The sequence below is a fragment of the Condylura cristata genome, unplaced genomic scaffold, assembly GCF_000260355.1.
Source record: "Condylura cristata isolate star-nosed mole 26May11 unplaced genomic scaffold, ConCri1.0 scaffold00007, whole genome shotgun sequence".
NCBI lineage: Eukaryota > Metazoa > Chordata > Mammalia > Eulipotyphla > Talpidae > Condylura > Condylura cristata.
In genome coordinates, this window is record NW_004567108.1 from 47,989,918 (window position 1) to 48,011,592 (window position 21,675).

Consider the following 21,675-nt stretch of genomic DNA (forward strand, 5'->3'; position numbering starts at 1 on the left):
CCTCCGCCGCCGGGCGGGTGCCGGGCGGACCGCGGCGGCGGCTGCGATTGGCTCAGGCGCCCCATCCGGGGACTGGGCTCGGCGCTGCTCGTTCGCCCTAAAGGTACCAATATGGCGGAGGTGAGCAGGGAAACCGGGCAGGAGCGGCTGGTCTGAGCGGGCGCCTGGCGGTTCCCCACAGACCCTGAGCCAGCCTGGCAGATCCGGGGCCCTTCTTGCGGCCCCACAGGGGGAGGCACGGCGGTGCGGGGGCCGCGGGGTGGCGACAGACTGCGGCGGGGCCGGCCAGGGGGCGGGAGCGGGCGCGGGAGCGGTCTCCCTCCGGGACTAGGCCGCGGAGGCTTCGGCCGGGATCCGGCCGGGCGTCGGCCGGGACGGGAGGCTGAGATCAGCGGCAGCGAGCCTCGGCCGGAGAACGGCGTCGGGCCATGCCCCCGGGCAGCTGACGCGGGCCGCCGGAGCCTCTGCGCCGCCTCTCAGGGCCGGGGTGGGTGGAAACCGGCCGACCCCCCCCCAACCCCCCCACCTCCTTCCGCGGCCGTCTTGCAAGCGGGGAGCGGGCTGCGCCACTACCCTGCGAGAGGAGTGATCTGTGCTCCCAGCCCGCTGGATCCCAGCTGCGGCGCGAAGAAGCCTCACGCTCCACTTTGCTCTGGACGCGAAGGCGAGCGAGATGCGCGGCCGCCTTGCTTCGCGGGAGGTGAGCGGGACTCCCTGTCCCGCAGACCTGGAGGTGCTGGAGCTCTTGGAGGTTGTGGAGAGCTGACTAAGATCCTGGACCCTCTCTCCAGGGACTCTCAGTAGACCCACTCTTCTCTGGGTAGGAAGCAGGGAGGCTGGGCTAGCCAAGCTGTCCTGGCTGTGCCCCCCCCCACACCTCCCCCCTCGGACTAGTGACTGGGTTGTGTGTGTTGGGGGGAGTGTGGTGGCGCAGCACGAACCCCCAGACTGGTTCTAGCTGAAGCGAGGAGGCTCGCTGGCGGACATGGGAAGGGACTGAACACCCTGGAAAGACCAGGCATCTTTGGGACTCAAGGGTCGTGTCTTCGATCGCAGGCGGGAGGATAGGGGGTGGGAGGACTCGCTGTTTGGTTTGGGGGCGAGTGTCCGATTGTGAGCCTGCCTACACTCTGGGGCAGAAGACCGCCCCGGAGTTGAGCTCCTGGGCCCCAGGGGGTGAAGTGGATGCTCGGAAAGGCAAGTCCCTTCTAGGAAAGGGTGTTATGTTGCTAAGGGTTGTCTGGGGCTCTGGAAAGCCGGGCCGAATTTGGGGGCACTCCTGAGTTACAGGGGGTGAGGGACCGATGCTGTGAGTCCACCGCTCTGTTTTGCTTCTCCACTTTTTAACTTGCTGAGCTCCAAAGGAGCGGGTTGGAGTTGTCTGTTAGAATTCGGGTTTCGTCCCGGGTCTGCGAGTTTGTACACTGGGGACCTGAGGAGGAAGGCGAGGCAGCCAAGAGGGGCCCGAAAGGGGCCGGGAACGTTTGGAGCTAAGCTACGTCTTGTACTTTTGGCAGCTGCGGAGGAGCGCTGGGCTCCGCCTCTTCTGCGCCCTGTTGCCGGCGCTGTCTTGTACCCGGGCTGCGCGATCTAACCGCACGTTTTCTTCTCTCTCCTAGGCTTCTTTTGGAAGTTCGAGCCCAGGTTTGTCCTATTTTCTTACCTCTTCCATGGGTTCTAGAGGGCATTGGGGCTCAGAGGTCTCTTGCTAAAGGTTTTCCTACCAAAATTTGCCCTGCGAGTTTTGTAAGTAATGTCTTTATTTCTCACACATCTTATTTTTTCTCCAAACTTTAAACAGTTAAACCCAAATCAACTTTCTGCTATCCTTAGCAATTAACTTTAGATTTTAACTTTGGTTTTTTTAGAGAAAATGACACTCTATCAAAGTCTGGGTTGCTTATATTAGCTATTAATCATAATTCCCCATTTCCATTCTACGTAATGGATATATATATACATATGTTAAAGTTGGAAAATGAGAGGAAAAGCTGTTTTAGTAAAAAAAAAAATTTCCAAGTTTGGCACAGAAAAGTAGTAATATAGACTTTTTGAGGTGGGCCTTCTCTTAGCTGCCTCTTACCCCTCTCACAGTCTCACTTTGCTGTTGAGAATGCTTTTAAATAACCCTGAGAGTCACCTACTTAATAGCAGAACCTGGATGAGCTTCCACCTCTTCCATTACATGTTGCCTTTGTCCATTGCATATTACTTAGTATATCTATTCTAGCTTTAAGGTCTTATTTGATTATTATGTAGGTTGTTATAAAATAACATCAAGTAGAAGAAATTTGTGGCTATTTTAAAAATAGTTGTCTACATTTTTACATTTAAAATTTGTTTTAAAGTTTCTCTAATTTTGAGTGAAACATTTCTTTGTTACAGCTAGTTGAGTTCAGGAAAACAGTATTTATGTACATGATGCCAAACATCTGGATGATAATGGAATTTTTCCATTTTGCATCACTGTCTGCTTTTAAGAAGTGGTAATCTAAATAAAAAGCAAAAAGACTGTGGTTTTGGTTCTCAAACAGACTTATAATCTGTTTTTAATCAATTAACCAAAGTAGAAGATTTTAGAATTACATGAAACTCTTGAGGTCATCTAAGCCAACCTATGCATTTATAAATGAAAAACTGGACCTAGGCCCAGAAAGTTTAAAAAGACTTGCCTAAGGTCCCAGAAAGCCAGTGACAAAGCAGAGGTAGATCCTCTGACCATCCATTTCTGGTGCATATTGGGTGCCCTTCTACATAAGGGAGAAACCTGCTATGCTAAGTGGTGTTACAAAAGGCAGAACTTTGTTCTTAAAGAGTCCTAATTTTGTCCTTACAAGTTATTTATGTCATCTATGACACTGGCATGCAGAGGTATCCAGAAATTTCTCAAAAAAGAAATTTCTGATGGATATTCTGCTTTTCAGTTATTTGATAAATGTGTTTCTTTTCTCTTTAAAAGTCATGCTATTTATAAACTTTAATTGGTTTTAAGTGAACAGAATATATCTTTCAGCATTAAAAATACTATACTATAAACCTAATGAATTAAAGTTTCACCAAAATTGTGTTTTTTAAGATTAATGATTAGAGTTCTTCAAACTCAGAATCAAAACCTTTGAAATTTTGTCTGTGTGTGTGTGTTTTTTTTTTTCCTGTTTATCTTTGGCTTAGCTCATCGTATTGGTAATGGTCTCACTGTCCTTAATTTTTTTCTCATTTTAAATATTAAATAACTTGACTGAAATTCAACTTTTTATGTTGAATATGCTTCCTTCCACATTTCCATTTTCCTTTCCAAGATTCTGGTATTTATACCTTTCTTATTCTTTAGAATCACTGATTTAATTAGATATTTTAATAAAACAAATGGTTAAAAATCCCATTTTTCAGAGCTTTGGTTTCATTACCTTGGGATTGTGAATCTTGGTAATTTTGCCAGTTGATTTTAGAATATCTTCTTTACTTCATATTTGCTCTTAAAAAGCATTACAAAGTTGAGTTAATATTGGTTAATTCAACTTAGAGGGATTATATCTTCTGAAAACTTTAGATATGATTTTCTATATTTCCTTTATATAATCTTAAGAACCTCATTAGTAATCTGGAGAAAGTATACTCTGACAATTGATGCATTTGTCTGATTAATGTTAAGGAGCTTGAAATACTATTTTAGACATAAAAGTGATTTAGTGTTTTTAAAGACTGAATTGCTCTGCTGCTGTTTCACATTTGTTTTTGTTCCGTAAATAAGATTTCTGTTGTATTTTGCACCTTCATTTGAATTGAATTTGGGAAAAATTTGTATTCTCTTCTCACAAATTATTTGGCCTGAGTATGTATTAGATTCTTGTCAAACTTTTTGCTCATAATTCTTTTGACAGTTTTCTGTTGTTTTTAAACAAGTATGTTAAACAAACTCATAAGGAAGTTTGCCATTGTTATTAGAACATTTTTTCAAAACCACTCCATTTAAATTATAAATTACTGTGCTGCCATATAACTTGTTCTCATGAACTACATCCCTTATAAAAGTGTTTGTAAATTACTCTGCCTTTTCAGAACTATATGATCTCACTTTATAACCTGTAAGGGATATAGTAAATGCATTTTATAAAGTTCACATATAAACATTAAAAGGAACCAGCAGAAGAACACAAATTTTCTTTTATAAGTAACCTGTGAATATGTAGAGTAATGCAGTTTGTTTCATTCCAGTTGGGTCTTTGTCTTCTGAGGATCATGATTTTGACCCCACTGCTGAGATGTTGGTCCATGACTATGATGATGAAAGAACTCTTGAAGAAGAGGAAATGATGGACGAGGGCAAAAACTTCAGCTCTGAAATTGAAGACTTAGAAAAGGTAAAGGAATTTACTCTAGTATTTTCATACAAATACAGTAAAGATTTTGAAATTCCATTGTAAATTAATATCTACCTGAAATAAAAATAGAATTGAATCTCTGTATTTGACCTAACTTTTGCATATTGTCACTCCTTTTTTGAAGAGTAGCTGAATAAATAAATTTTCATTTAATTTTTCAAAATTATATCTGTTAACCTAATTTTAAAATTTCCAACAGCACAGAGAAGTAGGTATATCTGATCATCTACAAATGAGAATATTGAGATATGGAGACTTGTAGATCCTAAACTTAGTTTTGAATCCATACCGAGCCCACTTCACATCGTACATAATTTTACTGAGGGCCTGAACTTGAGTTTAACTGATCATTGAAGTAGACATTAAATGATTCAGCAAGAAGACTTTTCCGTCAAATAACTTATAATCTGGTAGAAAACTGTAAGAAAATTGAAAGAAAAACCATTAATCTTATTTTACGGTATGAGTTTGTAACATTCTATTCCCAGCCCCCAGTTAGTTATCTTTTAAAGAGTTGGCAGGAGTAAATGTAATTTATAATGTTTTAAACTGGAACCAATATAAAATCAAGTGAATTGGATTTTAGACACATATTTATACTGGGACTATAAAGAGAGGTCTCCATAGGGCTCACCTTCAAAAAACATAGGATTACGCTTATCTATAAATTAACCTTATTTGCAAATTTCTTCTCAGCCCAGAATAACAAACTTTCAGGAATAATACTGAATAATAATAACCCTTTTGAATATTCATACCTTTTTTTCTTGAAAACAAGACACATTCTTATATAATTTCCTCTCCTGTCTTTGTGAAGCTGGGGTAGGTTATTGTATTTCTTGCTTCATACGAATATATAAGCAGAATCTTTAGGGCCTAGACACTAGGTTTATTCCTGTGAACCTGAAATTTTCTAAATATCCAATATAGTTGCAGTTAGTTTTATTCATTAAGATACGTATAACATATAATGTATGTAAGTATTTATATACAAATACATTTATCTCCTGTAAAAGTTAAACAGATTTTGGAATAGAGCAATGGAATTGCTAAAATGAAATACTCAATAAGAAAAGTTTTTCCTATTGCTCTTTTGGGGCTATTAATGAAGTGTGACCTATTGATGAGAAAAGATAATCAAGAGTCTCACACTTTGCCTCAGCTTTATTCCATCTTACCTTTTAGAGTGGGCAGCCTAGGTAATCCACCTAGAATCATCAGTAGGCAAAGGGCTACGATGGTTTCTGGGGTTGAAGAAATGAGCAATTTTTGACAATGTCCTTGAAATGTAAGAGCTTATATTCTCTAACGTAGTCAAACAAACAAAAGAGAGCTATGGGGAAAAGGGTTTAAGTGTTTAGCAAAAGATGTCTAGCCTGGTTTGGAATTGGGGGAATAGACATGTCTGCCTTGTCTTTTTTTTTTTTTTTTTTAAGATTTATTTATTTATACCTAAGAACTGGGGTACAGGCCAGGGTTGGGGGAAGGGTGAGATGATTCACCAGAAACAGTGAGAAGCAGAACAAGCAGATCTAGTGAAATACACTGCTGAGGGGAGCAGCAGACCAGACAGGCGAGGTTTTTAAAACAGGACACTGCTGTGGGCATGGAGCAAAGGATAGGTAGATGGCTAATTTCTGTATACTTAAGAAAAAGATTAATTGTGCCAGACTGCATTTGAGCCATGCAAATAGCTACTTTGTAGTGAGTGTGCGTAATCTGGTAGAAGTTTTTATAGGCCAGTGTAATTTTATTTTTAGTTTTATAGATTTTATTCTTTTAGAGATTGTAGTAGTAATTGCTTTGATCTGTGTTTAGTGAGTTTTAAAAGGAAATTGGAAGACATCTAGAGGAACAATCAACAGCAAAAAGTTACTTGCTTAACCATTGTTATAAACACTTGGTTATTCCATAATTTTTGTCTTGCTTAGTAAATCTTTTTTAGTAACCTCTTCACTGAACATACAGATTTGGAAAAATTATACATCTTTTATTATTTCAACTTCTCTATACTGGGACAGTTTTATATTCTTGGAAATTGGGACAGGAAAATACAGGTGATTCCTTACAAATTGTGAAAACACAAGAGATGTGTCTACTCAGAAGGCTTGCCACTTCATTGAGAGAAGGAGGAGTTATTTCCAGAAGTGACTGCTACTTCTGTGACCTGTGATTCCTAACTGTTGCAAAACATAATTGTGCAGAAATGTTCTCCATTTTTTACTGGCATTTAATGAAACATGAAAATGAATAAAAGAAACATACAGATGCAATATGAAGAGTAATGCCAGTTAATTTTTAGGAGAAATTTTAATTTTTTTTTCTGTACAATTTAAAATAATATTAAGTTCACTAGTGATTTAGACATTAATTTATGTTAACAGTTTTAGGGACTTGATGTTAATTTCTTTTTCAAAAAACAGTTTTTATACCCATAGTAAATAAATTGGTAGGCTAGTGGTTACTTAATATTAGTCATATGTGTTAAAGAAGATAAGACAGGTACAAAATCAGTTTTCTTTAGTAGCACTTATGCTAAATCTAGAGAATAGTTTGTGACTAGATTTTTGTTATTAAACATTAAATTGGGATTTATGTAGAAACTGTATTTTCATTTATTTATGTTACTATTTCCTGAGAGGTTTTAACCTAATTCTAGATTTGGAGCTATAACTTTTTAAAAAGTTCTTTACATTTATGCTTTTATTAGAATATAAATTTTTCTCTTAATGTTTTTTGTGCAGCAAGAAAGTAGAAATCAGCGTTTTTGTCACTTTTCTGTAAATTGTTTTTTAAAAGCCGTGTGTTTACTTTCTTGCAAACTATATTTTAAGATAATCAGACAGGTATTATATTGAAATTGATATGTACCTCCCTTAGATAATTTCAGATGTGTTAGATGAGTATTAGCTTATTTTCTTGCTCAGAGACCTTGCTGATTTAAGTTGTGGATTTATAAATAGATGATGGCAGGGAGGAACTTTGCTATGTGAAATCTGTACTTTGGGAATAGGATTCATCCTGATTTCTGATCAGTGAGAATCTGCATCATAAGGTCAAGGAAATCATGGCATTTTTTCTATTTATAGATGAGGAATTGGAGGTGAGAAGACTTAGGTCATTTGCCTACAGCATTAGTGAGTCCTCTGTCTCTAAATCTGTTCTTGATATAAGCCTTTCAACTTACACAACTGTTTATTTGTAAGTGTGACTAGATTTAAGCGTGTCCCTTAAAATGTATGTAAGTTCAGGCCCTCCCTGGTGGCGCAGCGGGTTAAAGCACAGCACTGAGAAGCTAAAGCCACTTACGCATGAGTTTGATTCCCGCCTGCCCCGGAGGTGACCACATGGCGTGGCAGACCTCTCCTAACCTGCCCGCTGCTCCCCTCAGCACTGTACTTCATCGATCTGCCTGTTCTGTTCCCCACTCTGTCTCTGGTGAAGCCTCTCACTGCCCCTGAGCCTCTGGCCTGTACCCCAGTTCTGTATGAATAAATAAATAAGTCTTTAAAAAAAAAAAGTATGTAGGTTCAGCAAAATACCCAAAAAATGAGAAAAATCCCTGTATATAAAATTCCCTGGGATAACATGCTGGGTCAAACAAGTTCTTCTAGTCATTGGAGATCCTCAATTTTGAGATTTGTTAATTCAGAATTTGATAAATTATAAAAAAAAGTGTTTTATGCTTCTGATAAGGTCTAACAGGAAGTTCACTGTTCCCAATTTTGCTTTAAAATGTTTATTTAGTACAGATCAATTTGTGTTTTAGCATCCAGCTCCCATTTGGCTCATCCCTTGAATGTGTTCATGAAGTTTCCATTAAGTTAGTTACCTTTTTCTCCCTTGATAGATTGTCATGTTTATGTCTTTATGGGAAAAGTAGGGTTTTCAGAGTGACTACCTGAAACTTCCTATTTGCATCATACATACAAATTTACCTTTTTTTTTTTTTTTTAAAGATTTATTTACACATACAGAACTGGGGTACAAGCCAGAGGTAGAGGATCAGTGAGAGGATTCTCCAGAGACAGAGTGGAGAACAGAACAGGCAGATTAACTGAAATACACTGCTAAGGGGAACAGTGGGTGGGTCATGAGAAGTCTGCCACATCATGTGGGTCTCCTCTGGGGCTGGGGATCGAACACGTGCTGAAGTTGCTTTACCTTTGTAGTGTGCTGTGCTTTAACCCACTGTGCCACCAGGGAGGGCTCCAAATTCAACTTTTATACTAATTTTTCTTTCCTTTCTGTCCAGAAGCATTTGGCATATCTGTCACATTTCAAACTAATCCATAGGTTCTATCCCTCCTGCATTCAATTTATTCTACTTATTTTATGTCAGCATGTAATTCTACCCCATATTTCTCACATTTGGTAGAAAATCTAATCCTGTTTCCCGTTAATCATTGTTCTTTTATGGTATGTATTTTCTTTCTTCCCATTCATTCCTTGACTTTCCTTCTACCAGCAGGTTGTAATGTTACCAATAATTCCTCACTGACATACACAAAATATTCATGTCTGTCTTATCTTGCTTGAGTGCTCTTTGGGATTGTCTTCTTTTTCTTTTTTAAATCTTCCACCAAACCACTAGTGCCCATATTCCATCTACTTCCTTCTTCCTTCTCCTCCACTATTTCCTCTATTCCCTCTGGTAACCATTATCTTCTTTTTTGCTGAATTTGCTTCAGTTTTATGCCTTCTATTATCTGTGTATAATTTTTTGGGAGGGGGTATTTGTATTCTGTTGATGAGTGAAACTATCTTAAATCTTTGACTGTTTGATGGATTTCATGCAGCATAATCAATTCAAGGTCCATCCATTTTCTCTTTATAGCTATATAATATTCCACTGAGTATATGACCCACAGTTTCTCTATCCATTCACCTATTAAAGGGCTCTTTAGTTGGTTCCATAACTTGGCAATGCTGCCATGTAATAGGTGTAGATAAATCTTTCTTAGAGTTTTCATGTTATCTGGATAAATTCCTAATAGAGATATCACTGGGTCACAGAATTTACATTTTTATTTTCTTAAGTCTCCATACTGTTTTCTGCAAGGGCTGTACCAGATCGCATTCTCACCTATCGTGAATGAGTGTTCTTTTTCTTTTTTAAGATATATTTGTGCATACAGAACTGGGGTACAGGCCAGAGGCACAGGGCACTGGTGAGAGAATTCACCAGAGACAGAGTGGGAGCAGAACAGTCAGATCCATGAACTACACTGCTGAGGGGAGCAGTGGGCGGCTCAGGAGAGATCTGCCACACCATGTGGATCACCTCCGGGGCAGGCGGGGATCGAACTCATGCTGAAGCAGCTTTAGCTCCTTAATACTGTGCTTTAACCCGCTGCGCCACCAGGGAGGGCTGAGTGTTTGTTCCTTTTTCAGTGCAACCTCTCCAACACTTTTTTTTTCCTCAACACTTATTAGTGCTCTTTGATATTTGACCAAGGACCACCCCTGATCTCCACACTCACTTCTCCCTTAATACAGTCTGCTTTCTCCTAGTTATACAGCCTACTTTTTCCTAGTTGTATGTCGGGTGCCTTTCTATGTTTTATTTTTGACTTTTTTTATATTTGCCCACATAATCAGTGGTGTTATTTACCAGAATTCTGGCTTTTGTCTTTTCACTCTGTCTTTCTGGATATTATGCAAGCCCACTGCTTCAGCTTTCACCTTAAATCATAGACTATTCCATTTTCAAGGGTGTCTCATAAGGGAGCAATAACTATAACCTCAGGTGAGAAACATTCCATTTAAATTCATTTGTCAGTTCATCAAGTAAATTAATCAAATTCTTTTATCTTAATTTTGCTTAGATAACTCCTCCTTTAGTTCAAGCTCTCATTCTTGTACTCCCCCTAGAATGCTATTTCCAAAAACAAGCTGGTATGGATATTTGGAATATTCAATCATATTAAAAATTTTCCAGGTTGATCCTGTTGCCTGGGATGAGGGTAGAGTATTTTAAACTTCTTCTAATAAATCATAGATCTTCATGTTTTTGCTCTTTAGCCTCTCCCTAAGTGAACTCATCAACTCCTGTGGCTTTAAATATCATCTAGATGCTAATGAAAGCCAGATTTATATCTTCAGCCCAGCCTTCTCCTCTGAGCTCCAGGCTTCTGGCCAACTTGACTTTTCTACTTGGATTTTACATAGCTTGCTTAAACTTAACTTGTTACTTCTACAAAACACTTGATTTTTTCCCTGCAACAAATTTTCCTTCCTTTAGTGTTTTTTTCAGTAAAAGTTACTATCATTTAGGCAGTTGCTCAAATAGAAATTGAAGGCATCATCCTTTCATTCACATATCCAGTAAGCCCCTTTAATTCCACCAAAGACTGTTTCTCATCTGTTCACTTCTTTCCATGTCTGTGTTAATATCTAACTCAGTATAAGGCTCCTAACTAGTTTCCCTGCTTTCTTTCTTTCCCACTTGCTTAGTTTGTCTTATGTAGCTGCCTAGTATTTTAAGAAGAAATAAAGTCATGTTGCTCCTTTTCATAATTCTCCAGTGATCCAAAGGGGATGGACTCTGCAAGAAGCAGGACTAGAGAGGCTCTAAATCTGATTTGGGTCACCTTCAAAGAGTTCTTTGGTTTAGGAGAAGAAGAATTCATGTTATTTCCCCCGGCATGTCCATTCTGACTATCCAACTCAATTGGTGTGATTTCATGCTCCCAGAATGACTTTTTACTGATTTCAGTTCCAGTCTGGAAGGATTTCATGAGTGATCAAATTGATAAAGTCAATAGAATAGTGTGTATGTCCTACTATAGACTTATAAATTAGCATTCTGTCTAGTTCTTATTCTAAATTCATTTAGCATGGATTTTCTTTTGATCAGGCATACTGAAAAAATGTTATCTTGAAAGGTAAAGGCCAGTTGTTAGTCCTCCTACCCTCATGCCCCCAGATTTGCTCTCTGTTGAGCCCTGGAGGGCAGCTAACCACCTGGCTTTCAGGAGTCATCACTGGCTCTTTTGAGCTCCCTTTGTGATCATCTATGGGCATGTTTTGCATTCTCTGCTTTAGTATTTTCATGCTGTTTATTTCCTGACTTACGTATTTTGTCCTAAACCAAACCAATAAACAAGATTTACAAATGAGTCCCTTAATAGTCTGACAATACTCTTAATCTATCTAACAAATTAACTAGTCTATGGAACTATTGCTTTGAGGTTATTTATTTGAATGTATGTTAGTAGTTCACTAAAATAGTTTTAAGAATGAATTACAAGGACATTCACTTTTAGATGAGTTGGTGGGCAGAACAATGACTGGATGAATCTTACAGCAGCTTGATAGGCAGTTTATCCTTTTATCAAAGCGCAGTATAGCCAGTAAAGAAACCGGCTGACTGGGATTTAAAACCAACTAAGCCTTACTTTTCTCACATGTAACATGATGGTATTAATAAAAACTTAATCAGATGCTTTTGGGGAAAAAAATCTAAAACAAAAGGTATAGAGTATATACACTACTGTATAAAAAAGGAGAGTTGAATTTTAAACATTAATATATAAATTTTGTTGGTGTTAGTAAATGTTCAGCTAAGATTTTCCAATAGGTATCTTCTAATTAACATGAAGAATAAACCAAGTGCTCAACTGTTATTTGCAAGGAAATGAGCTGAAAATTACATGAAGTCATTGATTATTTGGAATATTTTCAAGCAGTTCTCTATACTAATGTGAAAGCTTAAAAAAAGAAGGTTTGCACTAAAGCAGGTACTTGAGGAGTTTTTAAAACAAGCAAAATTAGGCTAGAAAATAAAAGCTGTTAATTGTTAGAATTTTTGTTAGTATACTACTAAGGGTGCTAGGTGTTTGATTCTGTTTTCTGACAGAAAGAACTAATATTTGACTTTGATTTTGTACTGCTGTTTTGATAATGTGTTTTATGAACATTCACAGCATCACAATTATCTGCAGTTTCATATTGTGACATTTTTTGAGTTCATGTTTGTGCTCTGGTTTGAATAGGAAGGAAATATGCCTCTAGAAGATTTACTGGCATTCTATGGTTATGAACCTACAATTCCAGCAGTTGCAAATTCCAGTGCAAATAGCTCCCCAAGTGAACTTGCAGATGAACTACCAGATATGACACTAGACAAAGTAAGTACAAGCATTTAAAAGAAAAATTCCAGATCCATTACCATTGTCTCTTTTATTTATGTTTCCTTAATTTAAATTTAAAGCACTTCATAATTATGAAATGAGAACATTTTTACTGACCCATTACACTTGTAACTTTGGTGATTGATTTAAATGTTGTCTGACTTTGATAACACTATTTAATTTTTTTAAAGATTATTTACTTATGCATATAAGAACTGGAGTATAGGCCAGGAGTATAGAGGCTGGGGTGAAAAGGATTCACCAGAGACAGAGTGGGGAGCAGAACAGGCATATTTACTGAAAAAATACTGCGAAGGGGAGCAGCAGGAGAGACAGGAGAGGTCTGCTGTGCTCCCTGGCCAGGACTGAATTCATGCTGCCGTGGCTGTGTGTAACTTAAGCTCTTGCACCACCAGGAAGGCCCTGATCATACTACTTTAAAAGTGGAAGTAGTGGTCCCTCCCTGGTGGTGCAGCGGGTTAAAGAACAACTAAGAAGCTAAAGCCACTTCAGCATGAGTTTGATCCCCACCCCAGACCTCTCCTGACCCACCCACTGCTCCCCTCAGCAGTGTACTTCGTCAGTTTGCCTGTTCTGCTCCCCAGTCTGTCTCTGGTGAATCCTCTCACCACCCCTGCACCTCTGGCCTGTACCCCAGTTCTACATGCATAAATAAATCTTAAAAAAAAAAAAAGTGGAAGTAGTTTATAATACGTTATGTTTACATTTCTCCCATAATTTAAAGTTTTCTATGTAGACATTATATCTAACCTAAATTTTGCCCTAATTTCTTTTGATCCTGTGAACATGAATGCACTGATTGATGAAGGCTTCAGATAATCTAGCTTAGTTCTAGTGTGTTTGGAGAGTTTTGAGAGTGACAAAGTCCACAGTAGCCAACACTTCCATGATATATGTCTCAAACACAGGCCTGGTTACTGATAAGAAAATTCTCACAGACATGGTCTCTGCTAACAGATATCTGGAACATTTTCTTTACCTTTCAGATCTCAGGCAAGGAGAGCAATTCACATCTTGGAAACCTTTCCTATAAGTTGTTCCCACTGTTCAGTCAAATGTGATATTAATGTATCAGAATCCTTTTAACTACAGTCATTGAGCAAATATGGAATGTCTAGCCTACTGTGTGTCAGGCACAAGGATGCCTATAGACTTACTTCAAAATTAAAGCTGTTTCTTTTAATGTTTATTACTATTCTGAGCTATTCATTAGTTGGACTGTAAGTGATTGGAAAAGTGGTATTTTTCTTGTTTTATTTATGTTGTCAGAAAGTGAATTTAATTGTTGAACATTTAGAAAGATTATTTTTACTTTAAATTCACTAAAAGTTAAACTGCAGCTTCAGCTAAGCTTTCTGCATATGGACAAAATAGGCAAATTGTTTATTCAATTACAGGTGTAAAATAATACTATTTAATATTATATTGTTATTAAATATATACATGAAACAAATTCCAATTTCTCAAAACTAAGGTAATTTCAGCTAGTTTTTAATTATATCATCTATGTCTATGAAGAATGTTGTAACTTTTTATGTAGTTTTTATTTATTTTTTAAAGATTTATTTATGCATACAGAACTGGGGTATAGTCCAGAGGTGCAGGGGTGGTGAGAGGTTTCACCAGAGACAGAGTGGGGAGCAGAACAGGCAGATCTATGACGTACACTGCTGAGGGGAGCAATGGGTGGGTCAGGAGAGGTCTGCCACGCCATGTGGGTCACCTCTGGGGTGGGGGATCGACCTTGCACTGAGGCAGCTGTGGCTCACTTGCAGTGCTGCGTCCTAACCTATTGCATCACCAGGGAGGGCTCAGAATGTTATAACCTTTTTAAGTCAATGAGGTAATCATTTCTAACTTCCAACAACACTACATTCCTGTTCTTACAGGAAGAAATAGCAAAAGATCTGTTGTCTGGCGATGATGAGGAAACGCAGTCTTCTGCAGATGATCTGACACCATCTGTGACTTCCCATGAAACTTCTGATTTCTTCCCTAGGCCTTTACGATGTAAGAAACCTAGTCAGTTCAGATTGATAGCAGCACTGATACTCTAACTTTGTATATTTTATCATGTTCAGTAGTTTATGTCAGAATATTCTATCTTAACTGAAATAAGATACTGTTATTATCTGAATAAAATTACAGCTTTTTGGGGAATAGACATAAACTGATTATGCTGTCTTAAGAGTAAACAGTTGCTTAGTTTTTGTTTTGTTTTCTTTCCCAAGATTCATCTGTTACTATGGTAACCAGTCTTAGTTCAGCCATGAAATTCTATAGACAATTTTTACATGTCCGTTAAATGGCCCTTGGTCTGGCTTTGAAAACTATCAGTTCCTCAGAAAGTATTTTTTTATTTTAATGATGTACTTGATAATCTTTTCTTTTTAATTCTTGGTATATCCCTTAGTATATATCAGTAATATTTAAAAGATCTTTGAAGTGAAGTACTTTCTTATGTGCAACCTTGTTTAATTCTCAGATATTTTTATTGTAGAACTGTTCATTTAACAAGTTTAAATAAATATGTGTGTGCAAAATCATAATTTTGATGGATCCAATGCCCAGTTTTTTGAGTATCTCATTCTTGATTAGTGTAATCAGAACTCCAGTGTTTTCCATTCTTTTTTAAGGTAACTCTCTTGGTTTTTTTCTTGTCTCCCCAAACTTTGACTATATATCAGGTAATAATAAGAATACTATAGACTTGTTTAGTATTTTTAGTGTCTTGTTTTGACTAATGTCAAAATGTGACAGTCATATAAGGGTTTCATATATTTATGCAGATTTCATTTATTCAGTGTTTTTTATTAAACTATCATGTGCCAAGCACTATTCTAAATACTGCAAAAAGTAAGCAGTATTTCAACCTTTTGTTGATTTCCCTCTTTTAAGCAAATACTACATGTGATGGGGATAAAGAATCAGAGGTTGAAGATGCTGAAACAGATGGTGGTAACTCACCTGAAGATTTAAGGAAGGTAAGCTGATTTACCATCATCACTTAGTAGACCATGTGGAATGAAGTAGCTTTCAAACACATTTCTGAAATGATTTAGGATAATTTTGATGTTGCAAGATGGTGTTTATTTTGACTTATAACTGATTAATGAGTTTTGGAATTCGTATTGTATTAATCTCTAAATTTTCCTGTAGGAAATAATGATTGGTTTGCAGTATCAGGCAGAGATTCCCCCTTATCTTGGAGAGTATGATGGTGATGAGAAAGGTAAGGAGGGGTTTTGATTTTGATAATATTGAGTAGACCAAGTTATCCCTAATGCATTTGTTTAAATATCTGGTTATTTACCAACCTCTTGGTAGTATAAAAATAGTTTTGGGGTCAGGGAAAATTCCAGATTAAAAACATTTAGGCCTGGGCCCTCCCTGGTGGTGCAGCGGGTTAAAGCACTGCACTAAGAAGCTAAAGCCACTTCCTCATGAGTTCAATCCCTGCCTGCCCCGGAGGTGACCACATGGCGCGGCAGACCTCTCCTGACCTGCCCGCTGCTCCCCTCAGCAGTGTACTTTCGTTTATCTGCCTGTTCTGCTCCCCACTCTGTCTCTGGTGAATCCTCTCACCCTCCGCATCTCTGGCCTGTACCCCAGTTCTGTATGAGTAAATAAATAAATCTTTAAAAAAAAAAACAAAAAAACATTTAGGCCTGATTTAGGAAAATTGTATCAAAGTTAACCCCGAGACAGTGTATTGCCCTTCTCTCCATATATGTGTTTTAGGCAGTATGCTTACTATCTGCCTGCTGAAGTAGTGGAGAGCCTCTAAGGTGCAGCTATTTGGACAACATCCTGCTCTAGTAGAAGTGGGTAGTACCCTGTCACTTTACATAACAAGATTAATATTTTTTTTCTTGAAAGAAAACTTTTAAGGAGAAAGAAGTTCTCCTGCCCTAACCCTGAAAAGTAGGTGGTAGAATATATGAAATCCGCTTTTTTATTGAAAATCAGTTTTCAACCATAGTTTTGGTAGATTCCAAGTATGCTTGATTCTGGACACACGGAGGGGTTAAAGTGGTGGGAAATAAAAATACAGTTAACACCTTCCCAGCTGAATTTGAGAACAAAGAAGGTTTGACCATGGGCATTTAACCTTTCATTAAAGAGTTGATTCATTCCTGTGAAGTCATTAGGGCAAAAACAGCACAGTGACCCAATACTTCCAGAGTCTATCTTCTTTCCTGTATATCAGGTTATCCCTCATTTATTTATTTTCAAGATTTATTTACTTATGCATACAAGAACTGGGGTACTGGTCAGAAGTGCAGGAGGTGAGAGGATTCACCAGAGACATAATAGGCAGACTGACCGAAAAACACTGCTGAGGGGAGCAGTGGGTGAGACAGGAGAAGTCTGTCCATGTGGATGGCTCCAACTTATGCTGCAGGGGCTGTGGAGAGCTTTATAGTGCTGCGCTTTAACCCAGTGTGCCATCAGGGAGGGCTTATATCTCATTTAAAGGATGTGAAAATTGGCTGCTCTGGGCTCATTAGCTTTGCCAGCCCCATCAACACAATTTTCCTAAAATGCTTTCAAAGCAATGTAAGACACTTGTCCCAGGGAATCAAATAGCTGATCATCCTTTGATGCCCTAGCCTTTCTTTCTCCACGTGCAAATGCCTTTACATATTCTTAGAGCCAAAGTAAAGCTTAAATGTAATATGGGTAATGTTCTCTTCTGTTATACATTCAGGAGGAATATTGTACTTTCTCTCTTTTGAAGGATAAAGCCAGATTATTTTATGGTCATACTTTTGACTAAAAAGTAAAGTAACCGGTTTCAGAAACCTCCCTCAAGTCACTTTTCCTGCTTCATAGCCATACCTTTCTATTCCCTGATGATGATAATTGCTACCTTATTCAGTTGTGAATATAAAGCACCACATTCTCTGGTGCTTAGTAAGCTCTCAATACATTATTTTTGTTACCTATTTTTACTATTTATGTACTTAGAATGGATTGGATTTGAAGCAGGGAGATAAATATTTGGACAAAATGTATTATTTTATTGTGTAGTAGAAGTTTTGAGCACAGCAACAGTATGTGTTAACACCTGCCTCTTGTTTTAGTGACATTTTGCTTATCAATTTATTATTAGTCTTTTTAAGCAATTATGAAAAAATTACTTCTGTTTATCATTTCCATTTTTGATTATTTTTCTTCCTGATTTAAATATGCATACAAGAGCTAGGGTATAGGCCAGAAGTGCAGGAGGTGAGAGGATTCACCAGAGACACAGTGGGGAACAGAACAGGGGAGGGAATCAGTGAAAAAAAAAAAAAAGAAAATGCCTTTCTTAGGTATAGGTATTTCATTATTTTGGTTTGGTTTTATTTTTGTTTATAGTTTTTATCCTCTAGATATACCCTGGTGTCATTTAGGGAGTTCAAGAGAAAAATTCAGTAAGGTTATTATTAAGGAGTTTATACAGGGTATTTTAACCCCCTCTTTAATGCTAAGATACCATTCTGAGTTTTCACAGTAGATTTTACTAATGTATTAACTTTACTTTAGATTCAACTTTGTGTTCTGCTGTACACTGGGACATTTGCCCCTTAATAAAGTTTAAAAAAATACTCTTAAACTTCTAATGAAAGCCTCAATTTTCCAGACAATTACATTTTTGATATCCTCAAAGTTAAGTTACTGTTTCAGTAGTGTGTGACCCATCAAGGAAGAACAGTTTATAGACATCTTTGAGTGTGCATATTATTTTTACTGTGCTAATGAGATTTTCTTTATCAGTGTATGAAAATGAAGACCAATTACTTTGGCGCCCTGGTGTGGTTTTAGAAAGCAAAGTTAAAGAGTACCTTGTTGAGACCTCATTAAGAACTGGAAATGAAAAAGTAATGGATAGGATTTCTGCAGGAACTCACACAAGGGACAATGAACAGGTAAACTTAAGTTGAAACAGCAGCTAACTAATAGTATCTTATATTTAAGTGTTTTTGGATGTCTCTTTTCTGATAGATTTTCAAACCTTGAGAAATACTAAAAAATTTCCCAACATTTAACAGTAACCATGCTATATTGTTTCATGTCTTCTGATCTTTTTTCTATACATATATACATACTTTAGATACAACTTTATGTCCATTTAATCATTTTAGTCTTTTCTTTGCCATTAGGTTTTTTCTAATACCCCATTCACATTAACTGTCTATTCCAGCCTTTAGTTGTACTATCACTTAAACATTCTCTGTGGTTGAATTTTTAGATTTTACAATACAAGTATTTCTTTTATTATTCCTGAACTTTATTTAGGAAATGATTGAAAGTTTATGTCTATTAAAGTTGTATAAATTATTTTAGGAGAATTTGAAGCACTCTGTACCTGTTAATGCAGAACACTCTCCTGATTGTGTGTGGGATGGAACGGGAAATAATACCTGTGAAGAGTATTTTGAATATCTCTAGTTTTGCCACCTGATGTCATTTTAGCTCTTCATACCTTTTCACTATGTATCGTCAGTCTAGGTTATCCTTACTAATGATTACTCATTAGTAAGGAGTCCACATATAGGTGGACTCAAACCTGAATTCCCTAGTGACATAGAGAAGTCGTACTGAACTTCAAAATAACTTTGTCAGCTGCCAAAAAGAAATTTCATTGAGTTTTTCTACTGTTATTCCTGTTTAAAACTGTAAGTTAATTTTAGAATAGTACCTTTAAAACATTAAATCTCCTACTCCTCGAATATGATGTGAGTCTCTACTTTTTTTTAACTTTTGTAAATATTGTTCAGATTTTTTTAACAGCATTACATCTAATAACTTTTATTTCTTGTTTATCTTTTATATGTGTGTATGTACTTTATTGATTTCTTTAGTTACTTTTCTTAGGTTTTCTAGTCATAAAGTTGTTATACTTTTTTTTCCTTTCTTACCATTTACTTATTCCTGCTATATCTCTTACTGTGTTAGCTATAACCCTCAAGACACATTTGATAATAATAAAGAGTTTTTAGACTTCTCTCAATGGAAGATAAAATATCTCTAAGGTTTTTACATTAAGAATAATTCTAGCCCTTGGTTAGATATAGTCTATTATTTATGAAAGTAATATCTAATTAAAATAGTTACAGTTTTTGTCTTTTTAAATTAGAAGTGGATATTGTCAGATATTTTTAAACTGTTGAAATTATTAATTTTAATGTGTTGATTATTAATCCCTTGATATATTAATAGGTTTACTGATATTGAGCTAGTCTTGCCTTTCTTGAAACTTGGGAAGTTACAGTATTATTTAATTTTCAGCTGAATTTGCTGCCACTTAGTGTAGGCACAATTCCAAACAGATGTAGTAGGGAGAAATTCTAATTAAAAGAAAAAGACACCTTTCATTGTAGGTGGGGTTAATTGAGAACAAGCTGAAACCATTACAAACCCCAGTCATTAAAGTAACTGTTCTATCCTAGGCCTGCGACTGCTCCCCTTTCATTAAAACTCCAAGGCAGGGAGTAACTGTTAATAAAAGACATGGCCATAGTAGTAATATTTCCCAACGAGAAAAGAATCTTCTACAATAAGAGGATTCCCCAACTCAGAAGACCTAGCAATAAATAGTCAAGAAAAATCATGGTAGATGTCTTTTGAGAGGTAGAGTGAAAACAAACGAACTCACAGGATACCTGCCATACCGAATTTCTGGATGTACACACCTTCAACTTTACTAAAATTAGCATTTTCAGCTTTTTGTTGAACTCTTTGAGTTTCATGTTTAAGATGCTAGTATATGAAATTTCAGTGATTTTTTTTTTTTAAATAGATTTTCCCTTCTCTTTCAGGCATTATATGAACTTCTGAAGTGTAACCACAATATAAAGGAAGCAACTGAAAGGTATTGCTGCAATGGAAAGTCATCTCAAGGTAAGAAACATGGTCAAAAGAGGGAAGTAAAAAGGGATGGTCATTTGGGGATCAGAATAAGCAAAGTGTCATAAAGGACAAAATAATCCTATAACATTTTTGTACGATGTGTATTCATAGCAAATAATTTTTTCCTTTTCTTGCCCTCTATTTTTAGACGTACCAGAGATTGTTCAAATACAAATTAGTTACCCCCCTGTCACCTCCACTTTCTTGAAGAAATAGTTACAGAACAAAGCAGACCCCAGAGATGACAATATATCCAAAGTAATTAACAAGAATGATTTTATGATTTCATTGGAAAAAAAGTTGTTTTTTCTTTTTTAAAAAAATCAGACAGGAAATGAAAAAGAGATTAAAGATTAAAAAAAGAAATGTATAATCCATTGCATTTATTGCAAGAAGTATATTTTTAGTATTCATGTGATAATATTTTTGCAATGGTTAGGTTTTGTATGTGTCAAGAAAATGATCATTTTTTTTTAAAAAATCATATAAATGTATTGTATGCACTGTTGTTTTCATTAAGTATATGTAGAGTAAAATAGTTGTTAGTAATATTATATAAATGCCTGGGGCTTATAGGTTGAAGTTATCTTTTGAAATGTTTTCTTGTAAAAGCTGCTTTGAAAAAATTATTTGAAGCTCACAAAACTATCAAAAATTAAGTGCTGGTTTCTCCCTTAGTTCAGTTGACTTTTCACCTGTATGATGCACTGGAAATGACTATGGGGACCTGAGCCCCAGTGTCATTTGATTGCGGTACTTCAGGTCTTCTCTACCCCAAGCAAATTTGAATACTAACATCGTCCAGGAAGTTTTGTTAGGATTGTTATCTTTAGTCAAACTAGAGAGCTTGGGCTATTTCTTTCTTATTTATGTTTCCATACTGACCTTAAGTAAATATGTGTTGATTATTTATGGTCTCTAAGGAACTTAGGTTTTAATGTAAGGCCAAAATAAGGTATTTTCGGCCCTCCCTGGTGGCACAGCGGGTTAAAGCACAGCACTGAGAAGCTTAAGCCACTTCCGCATGAATTCGATTCCCGCCTTAAGTAAATATGTGTTGATTATTTATGGTCTCTAAGGAACTTAGGTTTTAATGTAAGGCCAAAAGAAGGTATTTTCGGCCCTCCCTGGTGGCGCAGCGGGTTAAAGCACTGCACTAAGAGACTAAAGCCACTTCTGCATGAGTTCCATTCCCGCCTGCCCCGGAGGCGACCACGTGGCGTGGCAGACCTCTCCTG

At 37.2% G+C, this 21,675-nt stretch overlaps 2 protein-coding genes across 5 annotated transcripts in view; one reads left to right on the forward strand and one right to left on the reverse strand.

Moving 5' to 3' along the window:
• The first annotated feature begins 89 nt into the window (after positions 1 to 89).
• The window catches only part of MIER3 (mesoderm induction early response 1, family member 3), a 34,142-nt gene continuing 12,556 nt past the window's right edge, over positions 90 to 21,675 (forward strand). The window contains exons 1-9 of one of the 2 annotated variants that reach the window (XM_004678307.2): positions 90 to 120; positions 1,620 to 1,644; positions 4,216 to 4,361; positions 12,380 to 12,514; positions 14,428 to 14,548; positions 15,437 to 15,522; positions 15,698 to 15,770; positions 18,302 to 18,453; positions 20,347 to 20,428. In XM_004678307.2, coding sequence (XP_004678364.1) covers positions 112 to 120; positions 1,620 to 1,644; positions 4,216 to 4,361; positions 12,380 to 12,514; positions 14,428 to 14,548; positions 15,437 to 15,522; positions 15,698 to 15,770; positions 18,302 to 18,453; positions 20,347 to 20,428 — 829 coding nt within the window. In that variant the 5' untranslated portion in view covers positions 90 to 111. Of the gene's footprint in view, positions 121 to 688; positions 701 to 1,619; positions 1,645 to 4,215; positions 4,362 to 12,379; positions 12,515 to 14,427; positions 14,549 to 15,436; positions 15,523 to 15,697; positions 15,771 to 18,301; positions 18,454 to 20,346; positions 20,429 to 21,675 lie in introns of those variants that run through there. The other variant, XM_012721895.1, reaches the window with a different exon arrangement.
• SETD9 (SET domain containing 9) overlaps positions 4,258 to 21,675 on the reverse strand; it is a 39,839-nt gene continuing 22,421 nt past the window's right edge. For 2 of the 3 annotated variants that reach the window (XM_012721898.1, XM_012721896.1), the window contains one exon: positions 4,258 to 4,338. The gene's annotated coding sequence lies outside the window, so the exon portion shown is untranslated. Of the gene's footprint in view, positions 4,352 to 21,675 lie in introns of all 3 variants that reach the window. The other variant, XM_012721900.1, reaches the window with a different exon arrangement.